The 18,815-nt window shown below is 58.8% G+C and overlaps 3 protein-coding genes and 1 non-coding gene across 4 annotated transcripts; 2 read left to right on the top strand and 2 right to left on the bottom strand.

Moving 5' to 3' along the window:
- Window positions 1-1,618: 1,618 nt before the first annotated feature.
- LOC104258158 (uncharacterized) lies at window positions 1,619-3,541 on the bottom strand. Its single transcript, XR_009484522.1, has 4 exons — window positions 3,510-3,541; window positions 2,996-3,062; window positions 2,711-2,803; window positions 1,619-1,977 (listed from the first exon to the last, which is right to left on the bottom strand). It is a non-coding gene; the product is annotated as an uncharacterized LOC104258158 (transcript).
- Window positions 3,542-4,344: 803 nt separating this feature from the next.
- On the top strand, window positions 4,345-8,641 carry EIF3I (eukaryotic translation initiation factor 3 subunit I). The gene is given in 13 exon segments (XM_059830954.1): window positions 4,345-4,368; window positions 4,570-4,662; window positions 4,776-4,863; window positions 5,439-5,504; window positions 5,889-6,038; window positions 6,146-6,273; window positions 6,552-6,662; window positions 7,077-7,166; window positions 7,519-7,533; window positions 7,535-7,593; window positions 7,796-7,856; window positions 7,858-7,889; window positions 8,233-8,641. Coding segments are annotated over 13 exon segments (978 nt in total). The 5' UTR covers window positions 4,345-4,365; the 3' UTR covers window positions 8,315-8,641.
- A 980-nt stretch (window positions 8,642-9,621) lies between these two features.
- Window positions 9,622-13,148, bottom strand: LOC132319662 (myotubularin-related protein 9-like). The gene is made up of 11 exons (XM_059830944.1): window positions 12,952-13,148; window positions 12,675-12,734; window positions 12,267-12,375; window positions 11,823-11,948; window positions 11,512-11,685; window positions 11,149-11,366; window positions 10,846-11,007; window positions 10,577-10,718; window positions 10,248-10,468; window positions 9,919-10,070; window positions 9,622-9,785 (listed from the first exon to the last, which is right to left on the bottom strand). Exons 1-11 carry the CDS (start codon window positions 13,146-13,148, stop codon window positions 9,622-9,624), a joined length of 1,725 nt encoding a protein of 574 aa, XP_059686927.1.
- Window positions 13,149-15,187: 2,039 nt separating this feature from the next.
- On the top strand, window positions 15,188-16,451 carry FAM167B (family with sequence similarity 167 member B). The gene is made up of 2 exons (XM_059830957.1): window positions 15,188-15,478; window positions 16,104-16,451. Exons 1-2 carry the CDS (start codon window positions 15,188-15,190, stop codon window positions 16,365-16,367), a joined length of 555 nt encoding a protein of 184 aa, XP_059686940.1. The 3' UTR covers window positions 16,368-16,451.
- The last annotated feature ends 2,364 nt before the right edge of the window (window positions 16,452-18,815 follow it).

The following is an 18,815-nucleotide window of genomic DNA, read 5'->3' as shown; positions in this document are numbered from 1 at the left end:
AGATGCTTATTGTTTGTGGCATATTAATGTTTTAAACTTTTCATAAGGGCGTTTAGAATTGATGTAATGGGATGACAAGCATTATATTGTAGGTGATTCACAGTTCTGCCTAGGTAGTCTCTTTGGATTAATTAGAACTTCAAAGGAAAACAACTCCTTTGAACTTAAATTAGAGAAAGCCCTAGTAAAGAATTAGCTAATGGCTCCTGACTTCTTGGCTCAATGGGGAGCCCGGTGTGCTGTGTTTGCTTTAGAGGCTGGGCTGGCATTTCTCAGTGGGGTGGGCACTCTGCTGCTGCTGCTTTCTGTTGGCCTCCCCCCCAGATCACCCTGCTGTACAGTTGTTATCGTTTTGAGTGTCACAGGTCCCCTCTGCAGTGGGAGAGAATCATTAGGCATTAAATAAACTACCTTGAATTTAATGTTTGCATACCAAAGCCACAGTAAGACTGGAAGTGGAATTCAGGAATTTAGTCCCAGAATCTTTCTGTAATGTAGCATTTTACTATTAATAACCGTGTTTCTTTCTCACCATGCAAAGGCACAGACTGCAGACAAATCACAAAAGACCGTGGCAAGGAAAAGGGATGCCAGTGACTCTGAGGATGAAAAGCACCAAACGATGTTTCCCTTGGCAGCAAAGAGCTCTGAAGCGTTCACAAAGGCAGTGTGATGGAAGAAGAGGGACAGTTAGGTACGTGGCTATCTGCACAGCTGCAGATAACAAAAGCATGTGAATCCTAGATTTCTGTAACACCACAGACTGGCCAAGCTTGTAGACTAATTAACAAACTCTTCTAAATTCAAGCATCCTCATCATCTAGGCTTGCGAAGCAGAGTACCAGTGAGCAATGAATCAGACGCACAGTGATGTTAAATAATGAAGATCTTCCCCCTTTCCTCATCTCTGTTGTGTGATGATGTGGCAGAGGACATGGCTGCTTTTCTGAACTCTAATTAAACTGGTTTATATCTGAACTTGGGAAGGAAGAATTATCAAATAGAATACACACCTTCATAACAAAATGTCTGCCAGGAAGTTGTTCTCTGTCAGATACTTATAAAGAGATTTCATCACATTGTTGTCCCTCTGATTTGGAATGCTTGGATAATGTTTGCAGCAATCAAACCTGTTCCCAAAACTATATACATTTTGTTTCTGTTAACTTGTTTTAAGAGCATCTGCCTGATTTAGAAGTCATAGTAATAAACAGCTCTTGTATTAACCCTCTCTGTGCAAGGCTTTCTGTATTTCCCTCCCCTGTGTTCCTGATTAATTTACAAGGGTAACAAAGCTTTTTCTTTCTGTGGTCTATCTGGTATTTTGGATTGATAATTTCACTGAAAAGAAACACACCCTTCCTTCCCTAGGGACAAACTGTACTGTTGTTATTTTACAGCTGAGAGGCACTCTATAAGACTCCAGTGGAAAAAAGTGATGTGGTAACCTCAGCATAAGGGGCTGTGCAGCGTGACCTGGTACGTTGCAGCTGAGCGCAGTGGAGGAAGCCCCTTTCACGTGCTCGGCCACGAAAGGGAGAATTCCTAAATAGATTCCTACTACAGAAAGAACACTTGGACCCAGAAGATCCCTTTGAATGATTTATTAACCATTTATTATCTCTCCAGTGCTGAACAAAGACAATTCAATCATCCTTGCCTTGAAGCACCCACAGACAAAAAATTCCATAGCTCAAGACACTAAATAGGATGCCCTGGCAACATGCCTTGTTCCACCCTGGTGTCAGGGAATACAGTCCACATTTTCACGTTTTTTTGACATCCGTGTGTCAAAATGCAGCTTCCTAGGTGTAACTGAGCCAAAGGGTCCGCTGCTGAGCCAGAAGCCCCCCCTTCAGCCACAGGGGGTTACCTTTGAACAGGTTCTCTTCCTCTGCTTCTCACTGCTTCTTGTTCACGAGCCAGCTACACAGAGCGCAACTCCTAGGATGGTGAGCAGCATTCCTGCCACAGCCCCTATAGAAATGAACAATATATATTGGGAACTTACATAATTCAATGCTAGTCACTCAGATCTTCTTGTTGCTAAATACATGATGCTCAGATGTCACGGTAAATAGGATAGCATAAATGTCTGAATAGATACGACCCAGACCAGGCCAGTTCTGAAGGGGTCTGGATGTTTGGACTGCCCATGTACATTGGGCAAAGCACATTTCTAAAGAAAATGTTGCAGATGCTGTATGTCTGGCTAGCGAGAAACAGGCTTAAAAAACAAAAAAACCCATTTTAGTGTATTCCTACAGCTATTGCACCAGGTCCTGGTGTTTTTAAGCTTTTAAGTTTCCTGCCATTTTCTGACCTTCTGAGCAGGTTAAAGTTATTGTAGGACGTAAGGGAAGGAAAGAAGGATGGGTGTTGACATCTGGGGGCTTGTGGGGCATTCTTTTTCCATGGTGGGCGTATTATTTAGTGCTTCTCTTACAGTTAAATATCTAACTACGTAAAGGCTCAGGCCTATGAACTCTGTTAGCTTAGAATAGCCAGTTCTCCCTTCAAATTTACTAGCCCTGCCCACTTACAAATCTGTTTCACTTCCCTTTTGGGTTTGGTAGCAGGAACTACCACTTAACTAGTCACAGCCCTTGTATGTGTATTTGCTGTTTTTCAGGAGACCAGAGGGTAGCCCACACTATTAAGTCCACACACAGATGCAGGAGACAATGTGAGTGTTTTGAGTGTAACTTACTTTTACCACCAATGTCCTCTCCCAGAATCCTCCCAGTCACCAGCGTGACTGTCAAAGCCAGGGAGTTACAGAGTGGTACTGCCAGGGACAGATCTGAAATTGAACAGTTTTAACACAAACAGTTTAAAATCAATAATCTTGTACAAATCGTTAAAAGACACTTGTTTTATTGGTGATTATTACAAGACAGCTGCTTGATGTTTAGCTGAGTCACCAGAGTAATCAATAGCATTGATCCTCCCAAAATCCCAATCAACCCACTCCATGAAAGCAAGGAGAACTAACCTGCGGACGCCAAGGTGAGGTAGAAGAGGACAGATCCACCTTGATTGAGCAGAAATGGCACCATGTACTGCAGGAAGAACACAAACCTGTCAGTTGCTGCATGCAAACACACCGTGCACCCCCCAGTGAGCAGGCAGCGAAGGAGCCCAGACCTGCTTGCCCTGTGCCGTGTTTGGCAGCAGAAATGCTGCACGCTGGTGATTCCACTGCCAGTCACAAGCTGCTCAGCGTCTCAGTTCCCCAATTTGCAGAAGGCAGACCGTGCTTATTTCATGCAAAGTATGAGGGTTAATGATCTGCTGTTTATGAAAACAGTCTCAATTCTGCATGGGAAGAGCAATGCTATAGGCAAGTAAATGAACTATTACTGAGGATAAAGAATTCTGATGAGAGATGAAATACTTAACGGTTTAAGTAAAAGTATCAATTCCAGAAGCAAACAGGTAGGAATGATCCCAAAGGCAGTTTGACACCCGGCTATGTCCCCGGCCTGGGAACCCAGATGGAGTCGCACCTTGTAGTTGAGTCCCAGGAAGCGGATCTCAGCCAGCAGCTGCTGCAGGCGGCCCTGGCGCCGCACCTCCTCCAGCCCCACTGCGCCTGTCCGCAGGAACGGCCCGGTGCTGCCCCACAGCACGGCCACCAGCACCAGCGCCGCTGCCTCCCCTGCAGCACAGCCTGGGCTCAGCAACCTGATGGCCCCAGGGGAAGTGTCTGCCATCACCACCCTCGGAGAGCCCGCACTGGGTCAGCCTGTCCTCATCTCCCCGCAGAGGGCCTGGCCTGGCCCACTGCCACCCCCATCAGCCTTCACCAGCCCAGCTCACTGCTGTCTCCCCTCAGGAAGGGCCCCACTCTGGGCCTGCGGCTACATCCCCCTCAGGGAAGGCCCCCCACAGGCCCCGGCCTGCAGCCACACTCCCTCGAGGAAAGCACCACAGCCAGCTGAGCCCATGGCCACATTCCCCACAGAGAAGGCCCCACCGCAGGCCCAGCCCGTGGCCATACCTCCCTTCAGGGAAGGCCTCAAGCAGACCAAACCCACGGCCACATCGCCCCTCAGAGGAGGCCCCACACGGGTCCAGGCCGTGGCCCTGTTTCGCCCTCACGGAAGGCCCCCCCCGGGGCCCAGCCTGCCGCCACATTCCCCCTGAGGGAAGGCCCCGCAGGGGTCCAGCCAGTGGCTGTTTCCCTTCCCGAGGGAAGGCCCCGTTCCCCGCTCAAGGCAGACCCTTCCCCGCCGGGCAGCGGCCTCCCCTCAGCCCCGGAAGCTTACCCACGGGCGCCATAGCGACGGTGACGCATTTCCGCCCCGCGCACCTTCTGACCCGGAAGCGATCGTGCCGCTCTCTCGCCTCAGCGCTGCCGCCATGGTGAGAGCGGGGCCGGGCCGGGGCCGCGGGCAGTGACCGGTGCTCGGGCTGTGCAGGGCCCCCGGGACGGGGCTCCTGGGGCGCGGGGGAGTGGGGGGCGGCAGACTGCCGCCCCCCACTCCCCCGCGCCCCAGGAGCCCCGTCCCGGGGGCTGAGGCCGTGCCTCGCCTGAGGCATTAAATGGTGTCTCCCCCCTCGCAGAAGCCGATCCTGCTGCAGGGCCATGAGCGCTCCATCACGCAGATCAAGTACAACCGGGAGGGAGACCTGCTTTTCACCGTGGCCAAGGATCCCGTGAGTGCGGCGGGCCCTGCCCGTCCCCCCCCGCCATAATTGACCGGCTGTTCATCAGTCCCATTAATTAATCCGTTTGGTAAGAGGGGTGCTTGGTTGTTTTCTTCTCCCAGATCGTCAACGTTTGGTATTCAGTGAATGGAGAGAGGCTCGGCACCTACAACGGCCACACAGGAGCCGTCTGGTGCGTGGATGCAGACTGTATCCTTTGATCGCGGAAACCAGTTTCCCTGTCCCTTATATTTTCTTTGCAGTGATTCACCTGAGCTGATTCCTCCCAGCTGCTGCACTGTTTCCTCTTGAAGAGGAGCAGAGGGGCAATACAGTGCGTTTAACTCTTCTTGCTGTCTTTCCCTTACTCCATCTTCTGGGTATTTTTCTTCCTGGGCTGTTGTTTGCCCCGTCTGCTCTCGTTTGTGCTTCATTGCTTTTGCTGTGGCGGCCCTGGAAGCTCAGGGAAGGTGTCGGAGCGGCACAAGGTCTTCCGTCGCCAGTGTGGGCAGCAGGTAGCGGAGACAAAAATGTGCAAAGGTTGTGTTAATGCAAGAGCTGGAGCCTCTTTCTTTAATGTTTCAAAAGGAAAGTTGTGGGTTTTGTAGTGGGAGCACTTGGACTCTGTGTCTGTCAGTACTGGAGTATTGCTGGTCCTGGGACGGAACTTGTCCAATCTCTGTGTAATACAGCTTTTCAATCTTGTGTATAAATATTCTCTGAGAATTTAGACAGTAGCTTTTTGGGGCTGAGAACACGCTGATATTCCTTAACTGGTGACCTAGGGGACACACGACATGTGCTCACTGGCTCTGCGGATAACAGCTGTCGGCTCTGGGACTGCGAAACGGGTAAGACTCTTCTCTTCCCACGTAGCTGCGTTTGAGTCACAGCTCTGTCCTGCTGTGAAGTCTGCTAAGCTTGGAGGACATGGTGGCAGCATAACATGTGCTTGTTCCCGCCACCCCCGGAAGAGGTCTGAATCCTAACTCGGACAGCTGGAGTGGAGGGTTTGTGTATGTGCCTGGTTTCTAGTGAATATTTAGTGAATTCACTCACTTTACCACCCAAGCAGTCAAAACGTGCGGTTAGTGCTTGCGGGTCGCCAAACCTGCGTGTCAGTTACGCCCGGTGCTCTCATCCTCGCTCTCACCCTGCCGTTCAGCGGCTCGTTTTCATTAACCTTGCAGTGAAAGACCCGGTGAAGTGACTGACGGTTTCTGCTCTGTGTTCAGGAAAGCAGCTCGCTCTGGTGAAGACCAGCTCAGCGGTGAGGACGTGTGGCTTTGACTTTGGAGGAAACATCATCATGTTTTCCACGGACAAGCAGATGGGATATCAGTGTTTTGTGAGCTTCTTTGACCTCCGGGACCCCAGCCAGATCGGTGAGGAATCCGGGCCAGTGCCTGCACCAGTGAATAAGGAGAAGTGTTGATTGCCGGAGCCGGTGCCACTGTGTCTGTCTGTCTGTCTCCTTCCTTCCTTCCTGCAGAGAACAACGAGCCTTATATGAAAATCCCCTGCAGTGATTCTAAAATCACTAGTGCTGTGTGGGGCCCTCTGGGAGAGTTCATCATCGCAGGACATGAGAGCGGAGAGCTGAACCAGTTCAGTGCCAAGGTCAGTCTGATAAGGAACAGCATCTCCCTCCGGCAGCAGTGCCTGGGGGAGGATATCACAGTGTTCCTGTTGTGGTCATGGGACAGAATATTGGCTTTTTGGCTCAAACCAGCAGCCTCATGGATAGTTAAAGTATGCAGCTCCCTTGAGCAAGGCTGATGTACCAATGTCTGCCTTGCTGCTGACAGCGACATCTCCTAAATTGTTTTTAATGGGGAAGTCGTGTGTCCGCTCACTTCACTTGCCAGCACGCTGAAACTGCCGCCTTTACCCTTCAGTCAGGGGAACAGCTTTCAAACATCAAGGAGCACACGAAGCAAATCAATGATATTCAGACCTCCAGGGACATGACCATGTTCATCACTGCCTCCAAGGACAACACAGCCAAGGTGAGGCCTCCTGTCAGAAATGCAGTGGACTGTTGATATTTGCTTGCAGGACCTTTGCTCAGAGCCGTGGCTGTTGCAGAGGTTTGCTCCTTAGGAACTGGAGTAAGTGTAAAGTCAAAGCGTAGTGGGAAAGTTCAGAGAAAGAGGAGGCACCACCATGTTAAATTAAGAGCCAGACATTGGAAACAACATTGCCAAAATTAAGGCTGCAGTTTGCTACCTCCGGAAGAAGATAGACATGAGAGTTACCTTAGGCCAGTATTTTGGGATTCTGGGGAAATGGTTTTGGGATTTGGGTGTCCATGAGTGGCTGTAGAGCTAACATCTGCCTAGGTGAGGCCTAGCAGCCAGATTTGTGTGAGTTAATTGTGCTGCCAGCGCTTTTGCAGAATGACTCTCCCTTTTGCCTCCTAGCTATTTGATTGCACGACACTCGAGCATTTAAAGACGTTCCGGACGGAGCGACCGGTGAACTCTGCCGCACTCTCCCCCATTTTTGATCACGTAAGAATGAGCTTGCTCATTATAATGGTCTTTCTGTGATTCCTGCGTATGTCCCAGGTAACGGGATGGTAGAGTGTTGCCAGTTCAGCTAAAAAACATGAGTGTGGGATGGGTCTGGGGAACTTTACTGTGGTCTGGTGCAGGGAACAAGACTTTGTGTCCTCTGATCTTCCAACTAGTGTGTCTGGGAGGTGGGAACTTCTCTGGGGCTGGAGTCAGGCCAGCTCATGAGTTTGTGGATCTGCTGGGTTAGTAGGAGGCTTCCCCAAGGCTTGGTTCCCTCCTCTCCTGGCTGCTGCTGAGCGTGTGGTGTTCGCAGCACTGAAGTGTTGTGGCTTCTCTCCTTTGGCAGGTCGTGCTTGGTGGTGGGGCAAGAGGCCATGGATGTGACCACGACCTCCACCAGGATTGGCAAATTTGAGGCGAGGTTGGTCCTTTTCCTCTGGCAGGGCTGAGTCCTCACCTGGAGAACTCCTGACAGCCCAGGGATGCTCGTCCCCAGAGCATCTTTCTCTTGGCAGTGTTGGAGGAGTCATTAAACTTGTAGAGCTTTTTTGAGGAAACCCTGATGGTGTCACTAACCAGGCTTCTGACTTCTTGTGATAATTTAAATCTTTTTCTTCTCTTAGGTTCTTCCACTTGGCTTTTGAAGAAGAGTTTGGCAGAGTGAAGGGTCACTTCGGTCCGATAAAATAGTGTTGCTTTTCACCCCGACGGGAAGAGGTGAGAATCTCTGTGGGTCTTGCAGCGTGCCCCAGTCAAGCCTAGCCCACCTTTCGGTTAGGATGTGGCTGGGCTCACAGGAGCTCTGCAGTGGGGATGGAGCCAGCACCTTCCTTAATTCTCCCGTTCCAGCCCTGCTGCCTCCCCCCAGGCTGGCCGGGGGGTTCACACTTACGCCCTATTGCACATTTTGGCTGCGTAACTGATGTTTTTTTCTGTCCTGCGACTCCTTGATTAGTTTTTGGAGGGGGTTGTGAGAACAGGCTCCGATAGTGGTATGCACCTAGACACTGTGAGCTCCTGACAACATCGGTGACTTTATCTTGTCTTTCCTCCCATACAGTTACAGCAGCGGGGGTGAGGATGGCTACGTTCGCATCCACTACTTCGATCCCCAGTACTTCGAGTTTGAATTTGAAGCTTAACGGAGGACTTCCTCTCCTTTTCCCTTTCCTCTTCCAATCCATCGGCTTTGTGCGGACACTGTTGTAAGGCCTGCAGTTAGTCTGCTCCACAGGAGGCAGTGGGAAGCAGTTAGCAGCAAACTCGGGGGCTGGGTGAAGTGGGGAACTAAAAACCCAACCGGCTCAAAAGGGCAGGACTGGCTTTCACAGGAGGTAGAGAAGGCGAGGAAGGGAGTCGGGCTGCCTGCCCCTGGGGATGCTAGCTTCCTGCCCTGCTGGGCATATTTATACATCGGGGGAGATAAAAAAAATCATCAGGAAATAAATAGAAATCTTTTATAAACACAATGAAAAGCACGTCTGTGGTGGTTTGTTTTTTTTTTTTCCCCTGTCTGAATCAAAATTAACCTGAGCGCTTTGCTTTCCGGGTGGTGCCTTGCTCCCCACCCATGGGCAGACGGGCCTCTGTCCACCCCAGGCCCAGCTTAACTCTTTCCCAGGGAGGATCTGCAGCTGTGGTTCAGGTCCGCCCCTGAAGTGTGAAGAGGCTGGAAGTGCAGCGGCCAGTCATTGTTTTCCAGATGACACGCACGCGCCCAGTTCTGGTGCTTTGTTTATTCCCTGGACTGACCCTGAGCCAGCTTTCCTCATGGAACAGTTATTTCCTGCACTAGTGCGCTTGTGTTGCGAATCCTCATCCTTCCAGCCCTCGCGCCCTGTGTCTGTCTGTCTGGAGGGGTGGTTTCTATCTCTTTCCTTCCTCGAAACTGGGTTCAAGGGCAGATTTCCTGGGCTGGCTCCTAGCTTGGGGCGACTGACGCAACACTTAAACTGTGGCCAGCGTCGTGCCCTTTGTGGAGAGGGTGTTGCGGGTTTAGGGTGTTCTGCCGCTTAGTTTTTGCTGTACCGACCCACGCCTGGCAGCTGGGCAGGGGCTGCAAGCCAGGCACACTGCGGCAGGAGCTGTTGGAGGCCGATGGTGATGGGCAGATCGACCTCCCGCTGCCTCCTGCCCTTCTGCTCTGCTGGCGTTCCAGCTACGAGCCCTGCTGAAATCCCACGGGGAAGGAGCCCTGTTTGCGAGGGAGTGGGGCTGCTCCTGCCCCTACGTAAGAGCGGAAAAGTAGGCGTGGGCTGCGAGAGAGCGCACTTTACTGAAATAAGCTCAGTCTGTGCAGCCCAGAGGCTGCAAAAGGGAGGCTGTCCCCCCTCCCGGAGCTGTCCTCCGAGCTCCGCGGGGCCTGCGTCCCGCACAGCGCTTCCCACGGAAAGCTGCAGTGTCACCTTGGCCCGGCAGCCTGCGGGGACTGAATTGCCCATGCTGCCATTCATCTTTCGTTCTCCGTCCGGGCAGCGGGGTCGGAGAGGGACCGGCTCAGCCTGTTCCCTGCGCTCTCCTTGACGGGGGGGTCATTGCCCTCTACTAACCGCTGGATCTCCGCCCAGGCCTCATCCAGGTACTGGGATGAACGGATCCATCGGAAGAATAAACCTAGGAGAGAAGGGGCTGTGTGTTACTTCAGCCGTGCCGTAGCCCTGTCGAGAGGGAAAAGCAGAGCAGCTTTCCCTCACCCAGCCCAACTCAGAGCTGCCGACGGGTTTTGAGAGCGCTGGACCCAGCTTACCCTGCCAGAGCTGGATGCTCTGGGGCTCGACGGAGGGCCAGATGACCAGGGCGTTGTGCGAGTAGAGAGGGTTCAGATACTTCTTCTTCTCCCCAGGCTGGTTCAGGCAGGCCCAGAGGGAGTGCGTGCTCTCCTTCACTTTACACAGGCACCTACGGGAGAGTCGAGAGGTGTTCCAGTCCCTGCCAGGGATTGTGGGGCCAAGTTTGACCCACAGTGACAGGGAGGGCTTCGCTCTGCGTGAAGGCAGGGTCTGCCCCAAGGGCACAGTGGTGACGGTGGCATTGCTCCTAAGGGACAGTGCTGTCCCCACCTCCCGCCCCACTCACCTCTCTTTCTCGTTGTTGCAGAGGAAGGTGCCGTAAGCGGAGGCGTAGGCGTTGTCAAAGAGGGTGAGGAGGAGGCGCTCGCTGAACTCCAGGGAGAAGGGGAACTGGCGGCTCAGCTGCCACACACAGTCGAGGAAGAGGAGGAAAAGCGGTGCCTCCTGCTTCAGGCGGGCGTGGGAGTAGGCAGAGCGGGCGCAGCGGAGGTGGAAGGGATGGCCAGCCTGTGGGACCCCCCCGAGGGGGAATAACAGGGGTGAAGCTGGGGACCCCAGAGACAGGGACCCCAGCTGGGCTTGGGTCCTCAGCCCCCTCGGGACTGCTGGTCTCACCTCGATCCACTCCCGCTCCAGCAGCCCCTGGAAGCCCACCAGCGTGCGGCAGGACGGGTCCAGGATCACCTGAGCCAGCGCCGTCACCAGCAGCGTCGTGTCTGTCCCCTCTGCCCCGTGCACCAGCACGCTGGCCTCCTCCCTGCAGGCAAGCGGTCGGAGCGATGCCGGCTGTGCCAGTGAGCCCGGGATAACACCCGAGGTTTGTGCCACACTGAGAGCGTTGCAAGGGAGAAAGCGGGGGCCATGGGGTGGCAGCCCCCCCTTACCTGTCCATGCACTGTGCGGCCAGGCAAGCCGTGCTCAGGGCTGCCTTGACGTGGCTCAGCCAGCGGCAGCTCTCCAGCCGGCTCAGCCAGCGGTCCATGTTGATCGAGGTGTCGTTGCAGGCTTCCACCAGCTTAATGAAGCTCTCCTGCAGCGGGCGGCCTCTGGGAGGGGAGGGAAGTGGTGTCAGGGGCTTGGCAAGTCTTTTTTTTGGGGGGGGGGGGGGGCTGCAGGCCCCATGCCATTGGCAGGGCAGTGTGATCACCCATGTCTTGAGAGCGCCAGACCTCAGCACAGCCCCTCACCTCTCCAGCGGCCGGTGCAGCCTCCTCCATTGAGGGTAGGAGGATTTGGGCTCTGTGCCCCCTCCCGTCATCCGAGCCTGCTTTGCCGCCTGGGCCGACCGCGTGTCGATGATAAAGCCCCGTTCCCCCTCATCCAGGACCGTCCCCAGCAGCATCTCGTCCTCGCGGCAGCGCTTTCGGTTGGGGCCCGTCAGTGGCTGGCTGCTGCGGAGCATCGCCTGCGGGGTCAGGGACAGCGGGCAGCGAGAGCCGGGGGGGCACCGGGGGAACCCCATGGGATGGGGGGGGCTTCGAGCCACCTTCGCCCTAGGGCTGGTGGTGGTGGGAGAGGGGGTGAGGGGCAGGACGGGGAGATGGACTCACAGTGCCATTCTTGGGGTGGTAATAGCTGAGGACGGGGAATCGCCAGCCCTGCCGGAAACGGGCAGCCTTCCGCAAGGTGTCATCGTCCACCGCCGCCGGCACAATGACGGCGGGAGGGTACGTGGGGCAGGTGGTGAAATCCCGGTTTACGTCGCTCAGCCGCCACTGGCTTGTCTGGGGAAGACATGGGGTGGGGGGCTGCCTCGGGTGCCTCCCTGGCAGCCCCGGCAGCGTGAGCCCCAGCCGGCAGCCCGGCATGGGTGGGGGGAGTCACTTCCCAGCCCAGCCAGGTCTCTCCCCTCCAAGCTCACCTGTGAGGCGATCTGTTGGAAGTACTGCTCGAGGGGGAAAAGGTGCCATCCTTCCTCGAGCTTCAGGCCCTGGGGTCTGTAGAAGAACGGGTACATCATCATGACGGAGTCCACCGAGGAGAGGGCCTGGAGCAGGAGCAAAGATGGAGCTGGTCATGGGTGGGGAGCACGGAGATGGCTGGGAATGTCCCCAGGGCCGCCTCTGCAAACCCCATTCCCATTCCCCGCTCCTGGCCGTGTCCCAGCTGCAAGGGAGGGCTGGGCAGGCAGGTGCCGGCACCACCAGCCCCATGGGCACCCTGTGCCAACACGGGCCGGGAGCTGAGTATTTACCCACGTTAATGACAGAGCGAGAGCAAACACTGCAGGCGGTCGCTTTCTCCTGCCAACCCTTTGCACCCCGGCGTGACTCGGGCCAGGCTCTCCGGCCACCCGGGAGCTCACCTCGATGGAGCTGGCGATGTTGAGACACTCCTCCATGCCCGGGATCTCCAGCTGCAGCATCTTCAGGTCTTTGCACCGGAGCGTGATAGTGCCGGAGGAGCCGGCGAGCCTGGGGGAGGCAGGAGGAGGGTCAGGGCTGGCTGTAGGTCCGTGCACACAGACAGACAGACACGCGACAGTGCCGAGCTGCCCTCTTCCCCCCCGGGAGAGCTGAGCAGGACGAAGCGGGAGGGCTGTGTGGGTGCCGAATCGCTGGCTCTCCTCTGGCACCAGTGGCACGCGTGTCTGAAGCCGGATTTCCACCATCTCCCTGCCCTGCCCGGGGCCTGGCGGGTGCCACGGTGGTTAACACAAAGCTGGGCGCTGCCGGGAGGGTTAGCAGAGCCGAGAGAGTGTTAAAAGGCAAACCTGGTGTCTTGTGGGGAGCCGTTAGTCCGGGGGGGCTGGTACCAGCCTAAATTCTGCACTCTGAGGCATGGAGGAGAAGAGGAGGTCAATGCCGGGTGCCGCGAGCATCCCCAGCGTGGGCCGCGGGGAAGAGGAGGGACGAGGCTCGTCGGGCAGCGCCGTGGGGTGGCCGTGCTCTGCCGTGGGTGCCGGGAGAGCAGCGGGGAGTCTCCTCCGGCTAAGGCAGGGGTGATGCCGCTAGAAGGGAGCGCGGGGCCGGCCACGGGGAGAGACCCACCTCTTCTCCACGGCGTCCACGTTGCGGATGAGCAGCCAGAGCTCCACCGTGCCGGGCTGGGCGTCCCCCCCGGGGCAGGAGGAGAGGAGTAGGTGGTGGCTGGTGATGCACAGGGTGCCCTTCACCGCCGGCAGCCCCGCACACGACAGCAGCACGCTCTCCACCGTCGCTGTCTTGATCAGCTCGGAGAACTCCATGGCGGTGCCGGCGGTGGCCGAGCCCCGGCGTAGCCTGCCTCCGCCAGGCACAGGGATCTGCTGCCGGCAGCTGCCGCGGAGCTGGAGGGAGAAAGGGGAAATCCTGCAGCGGCACAGCCCAGCCTGAAAACCCCCTCTTCCCTCTGCGTCACGCTGGGCCCTACGGCCTCACCCCCCTCTTCGTGTTTACATTGTCACCTACAGCATATGGAGCTTCCTCGCTGCAAAATGCAGGGCAGCGTGACTTACTGCCTCCCCCGTCAATGCTGTCGTTGCAGGTGGGGAAACTGAGGCACGGGGCAGAGTGGGCTGAGCTGGCCGTGGGCTCCCTGGCAGAGCCCAGACCCCGAGCCGGGTACTCTGTGCCCAGTGCTGGCTGCGCTGCGGCGGGGTGTGATCATTTTTGGTGGCTGGTGAAAACACAACTGCTGCCTCGCATGGAGCAGCTCCGGGTCCTTTCCTGCCCGTGGTGGGGCCTGTCGCGCTGGGGCTCTACGGTGCTGTATCGACCGCTGCCAGACCCCCCGCACCATCCTGACCCCAGCTCCCACGGGCTCTGCCTGCACCCACAGCCGCCCCAGGACCCCGGGGATGGAGCAGAAGCTGCTGCCAAGTGCCCTGGGTGAGGAGGAGGAGGGTGAGCGGCTGGCAGCACTGCCTGCCCTGGCCACCCCTGTGCTTACCTGCTCGGGCTCGGCGGCAGGCGGGGACCTCAGGGTGCAAGTGGGGATCTCGGGGTGCAAGTGGGGGACCGTGGGGTGCAAGCGGGGGACTGTGGGGTGCAAGCGGGGGACAGTTGGGCACAAGCAGGGGACCTCAGCGTGCAAGCAGAGATCTTGGGGTGCGAGTAGGGATCTCAGGGTGCAAGCAGGGGACCTTGGGGTGCATGCAAGGATCTTGGGGTGCACGCAAGGATCTCGGGGTGCAAGCGGAAGGCTGTGAGGTGCAAGCAGGGATCTTGGGGTGCAAACGGGGGAACCTCAGAGTCCAAACAGGGAACTGCTGGGCATAAGCAGGGGAGCTGGGGGTGCAAGCAGGGGAGCTGGGGGTGCAAGCAGGGGGGCGGGCGATGCCCCGCACAGCCCTGCCATGCCTGCGGGGACGGCGGCTCGGCGCAGGGCTCCGCGCCCGGCGGATGTCGGGTTTAAGGTGGCCCGGCCCCGGGGCGGCTCCGCCGGCGGGCGGGGGCTGGGGGCTCCCGGGGGGGGGGGGGGAACGGCGTGGGGTGCGAGGGGACAGGCGAGGGGACAGGCGAGGGGACACGGGGACTCGCCGCGCAGCACCGGCGCTGCACGCAGGGTCTTTGGGGACGACTCCGGGGGGGCTGGAGGGGACGGGGGGGGCCGTCCCTGGGGCAGGCGGTGCCCGTGGGGCGCGGGCGAGACCCGTCCCCCCCCGCCGCGGCTCCCGGAGCCGCCCCGGGCAGCGCCCGCATCGCCGGGGCGGGGGGGGGGGGGGGGGGGGGGGGGCACCGGCCGGATCCTGGATCCGGACCCGGTTCCACCTTAACGGCCCGGCGGGATGCGGGTCCCCAGCTGCCCCCCGGCTCCTCGCCGCGGCCCCCCCCGGTTTCTCTTTCCTTCCTTGGGCTTTTTTTGGCCCCCGCCGGCCCCGGGCGGTGCGGGGGGGCGGCAGCGGCGGGATTAAATCCCCCCCGCTCCGCCGTGCCAGCACCTCCCGGTGGAGGCTTCCTCCCGGGGAACGGGGAGTCCCCTCCCAGCTGGAGACAATAATGCTAAAAGAGAAAAGAAAAGGAAACAAAAACCCCCAAACCCCCACCAAACAAAACCAAAAAACCCCTCCTTTGCTCTCCTCTGGATAAGGAAAGTTCCTGCCCGTTCGAGTCGTCCTCGGCGTCCCCAACCTTCATTGTTCTGGGGGTGAATAAATAGCCGGGACTCGGGCGCAGCGGGTGGGTGCTGGTGGCCGGGGTGCTCCTCGCCTTGTGGGTGCAGTGGGGCAGAGGCTCCGTTTGCACAGGGGCTTTGAGGTGGGGAGAGGTCACCCAAGGGTTTCGGGGGGCTCTGGTGGGTGCCGCCATGCCCTTTGGCCACCTGAAGTTCAAGGAGTTGGGTGAAGAGGAGCCCACCTGGGAGGAGGAGAGCCTGGACAGCGTGAAGGCGCTGACGGCCAAGCTGAAGCTGCAGACGCGGAGACCTTCCTACCTGGAGTGGGAAGCCCGGGTGCGGGGGCAGCCCTGGCGTAGCCGGACCCCCGGGGGGGCGCGGGGGGCAGAGCAGGGCCCTGGGCACCCTGAGGATGAGCGGGACGGTGGCGTCTGCGGCTTCGCCACCGTGGAATCGGCTCTGGAGTGGCTCAGGACGGAGCTGGTGAGTAGCTGCTGGTGGGATGGGGGGCACGAGGGGTGGGCAAGGACTGAGCCCCAAGGCAGGGACGGGGCCACGGGGCTCCTCTGTGCAGAGGGAGCGCTTACAGCCCGACCTCACGCAGCAGCGACGGGATGGGCCAGGGCCAGGGCGCTCCAGCCGCAGCGCCGGGCTTTGCTGCTTTGCCCAGCACAGCCGGTGGACGTGGATTTTTGCAAGGCGCATGTGGCTCTGCGGTGCCGCAGCTCTGCCCGTGTCCCCTGCACAGTGCCGGGGGTCACAGCTCCGTCAGGGTCTGCACTTGTCACCTCCTCCTGCCTGCTTTGCTGGTGGCATGGCTGCGGTGGGCTTCGTTGGTGTGGCACAGCCGCAGTGCCTTTTGTGGGGTGGCACGGGCAGCAACAGCCATGCGGGTACAAACCCACGGGCAACTAAGCTGACTCTGGGCTGTGACCCCAGCGCAGACCCCGTGCTGACGCTGGGACTGTGCGCGTGGGCTCTGTGCTGATCCCAGGGCCACGTATGCGCATGGTCCCCGGTGGGTTTGTGCCCTGACCATCCCTGCTGCCCGGGGAGCTGACCCTGCCGCCGGTCCCGCTCCGGCCCTGACGCCCGTCTCCCCGTGCAGCGGGAGATGCAGGCTGTGGACCAGCGCCTGGCACAGCAGCTGATGCGCCTGCGGGCGCAGCTGCACCGGCTGAAGGTGGAGCAGGCCTGCCACCAGCACAAGGAGATGCTGGACGATGCTACCTTCGGCCTCGAGGGCTGTGAGGAAGACTCGGACCTGCTCTGCAACATCCCGCCCAAGGCCGCCTTCTTGCTCTCCATGCCACTCAAGCACATCGGTGTCACCCGCATGAACATCAACTCCCGACGGTTCTCCCTCTGCTAAGCGCGGCAGGACCCCACGGACCGCTCACGGGCACCCATGGGTGCATCCAGACCTGGTGGGGCTCGCAGATCCCTCCCAAAGTGCCTTGGGGACTGCTGAGCTCCCCCAGGGCAGGCAGTGCTGAGCCGTGGTGTTGCCAGCCCTGCCGCGGGGGCAATGCCATGCCACTGTGGCATGGGAAATGCCACCATCCCCACTGGGCACAGGGTGTTTTGGGGCACCCAGTGCCCTGTCTCTAAGGATGGTGGGGTCAACCACAGTGGAAAATGTGGGGAGCAGCCCTTTGAGGAGGAATAAAAGGAGGTGAAGGTGAGAGCTGATGTTTTTTTCCTTTTTTGCATGCACCCGGGCACCTCCCTGCGCCTCCAGATGTGGGTCCTGCCCCTTTGCTGTGGGGGACATGGGGGTGGCAGGAGGGACCACGCTGCCTTCGCCCCTTCCTCGGCCACTCTCCGGGCTCTGTCTCACAGGACGGGGGGCTTCTCCCTGGTTTCTGCTGCAGGACAGTGCCGTGCCAGGGACACAGCGTCTCTGCTTCGGGGACCTCATTGCCAGCCTCTCCCCGGGCGCCCCTGGCAGGGTGTGGGTGCTTGGGCTGCGATGTTGCAGGAAACGCTCGTCACCGAACTGGCTGCGAATGAAGGGGTTGTTTTTGAGGCTGGGAGGTGCTGGGGCCGTGCTCAGGGTTCGGCAGCCCCTGTGCCCCCGTCCTGCCCCATATCCCAACACCCTGCAGTGCTGTGCTGGGTGCAGGAGCGACCCTGGGGGTAGTGCCAGCCGGGGCTGGCCACCCTGCTCTCACCAGAGGGGTTTGCTTTTGTCTTTTTCCCTTCCTCCATTAACACCAAACCCTTCACAGAAGAAGTCGCTGCTTGGGGCTGTGACTTTCACAGAACGCTTTTTGCAAGCAGTGCCAGGGAAGCTGGGGGGTGATCCGGGGAAGCTGTGGGATGACCCAGGGATAATTTCAGGGGCTGCTTCTCCTTCCCAGGGTAGCAGCAGGACACAGGGAGAACCAGACGTGCACCCCGAAGCTGTGGCACACCCCAGGGCCTCGCAGCGCTCCCCACTACCCCTTGCCCAGGGCACCCGCGGCGTTGGCGAGCACGATGGGAACAGGGCTGCGCAGCTGCCCCTGGGAAACATCCCTGCCAGGGTGCATGCTGCGTCTGGTGCTACCGCTGCAGTGCCCCCCCAGCTGCTGCAGCCCCCCCGGCGCAGCTGGGCTTCCTGCCCGTGCCTCCGCAGAGCAGCCGGCGGGTACCTGCGGCTTCATGTTTGATCGCAGAAGCCAAGACAATAGCGTTGTGGTTGCTCTGCTCCGAGCTGTCTCCAAAAACACAGGGCTGGGGCATAACGTGTCCCGTTGCCTTCAGCCACTGTCACAGCCTGGCTGGGGCATAACGTGTCCCCTTGACTTTAGCCACTGTCACCACGGCTCTCAGGGCACCAGGGTTTGGGGTGATGGCCAAAGTGGGGGCTGCAGGGTGCAGAATGAGTCGCGCAACCTGCATAGGGTCTGATGGGGTCGGGGTGGCTGGTGCACGCCTGCCCACGCCGAGAACCGGAGAGCGGACAGCACAGGGGACCGGGGGGGCTCAGATAGCCCAGATTGCCTATTGCTGGCCCCTCGCAGCACATCTCCCAGCCCGTGGGACCCCGCTCCCTCGCCGGCCGAGGGGCTCAGCATCCCCTTGCCCACCCAGTCCTTGGGGATTGGTGGCTGGGGGCACCCGGAGCAGGGACCCTCCATGCCTGGGATGGCAGGAAGCCATCGGGGTTTGTCACTAGCTCTTGCGGTTGTTGCACGAGCTGTGAACCAGCTTCTCTAGAGTTTGCTCATGAGGCAGGAAACCAGGGCAGGCGGCGAGCAAGAGCGAGCGGCGGGGAGCGCGCGCCCGCGTGCGGGGGGCTTGTCTCCGCTCCCCAGAGGGTCGCTGCGCTCCTGCCAGGGATGGAGAGGACGTGAGTGGGGACGCGCCTTGACTCTTGCTGCCGGGCCATGGGAGTCTGAGAGCGGTGGGTCCTCGCCTCGCTGCCAACAGGTAACGGGGACCTGGGGGTGAGAGGGTTTGCATCCACTGGACGGGAGCTGGGGACCACCTGGGTGCCCACAGAGGGTGGGAGGGTCCTGTTGCACTCGCTGAGGCTGCCCCTCGGATGGATGGAAATGGGGGTTTGGGATCGTTGCTGTGGGGGGACGTGAGCGCTGGTGCCCAGGCGAGGGATGGAGGAGCAAGGCTGTGCTCCCCATTGCTCTGTGGCCTTCCAGTTGGGGGGAAAGCTGGTGCCCCCATGCCCTCTGCCCGCCTGGGGGGCCTGCCTAGGGTGGGATCTACAGCCCCCTCACAGGGCTCTCCCCGCGCCCCCGTTTCCAGGGCAAAGAGGGAGTTTTGTCCCCAACGCCACACTCTCGCCTGCCCGGCTCTGGGCAAGAGCAGCTGAGGG

The sequence above is a fragment of the Gavia stellata genome, chromosome 29 (assembly GCF_030936135.1).
Source record: "Gavia stellata isolate bGavSte3 chromosome 29, bGavSte3.hap2, whole genome shotgun sequence".
NCBI classification, from domain to species: Eukaryota; Metazoa; Chordata; class Aves; order Gaviiformes; family Gaviidae; genus Gavia; species Gavia stellata.
This window is presented reverse-complemented; position numbering and strand designations above follow the sequence as displayed.

Coding starts and splice junctions, on each gene's coding strand:
- FAM167B (XM_059830957.1), top strand. CDS start 15,188: ATGCCCTTTGGCCACCTGAAGTTCAAGGAGTTGGGTGAAGAGGAGCCC. Junction 15,479..16,103: donor AGTGGCTCAGGACGGAGCTG/GTGAGTAGCTGC, acceptor CTCCCCGTGCAG/CGGGAGATGCAGGCTGTGGA.
- LOC132319662 (XM_059830944.1), bottom strand. CDS start 13,148: ATGGAGTTCTCCGAGCTGATCAAGACAGCGACGGTGGAGAGCGTGCTG. Junction 11,686..11,822: donor TCCAACAGATCGCCTCACAG/GTGAGCTTGGAG, acceptor TGTCTTCCCCAG/ACAAGCCAGTGGCGGCTGAG. Junction 11,008..11,148: donor CTGCACCGGCCGCTGGAGAG/GTGAGGGGCTGT, acceptor CTCCCCTCCCAG/AGGCCGCCCGCTGCAGGAGA.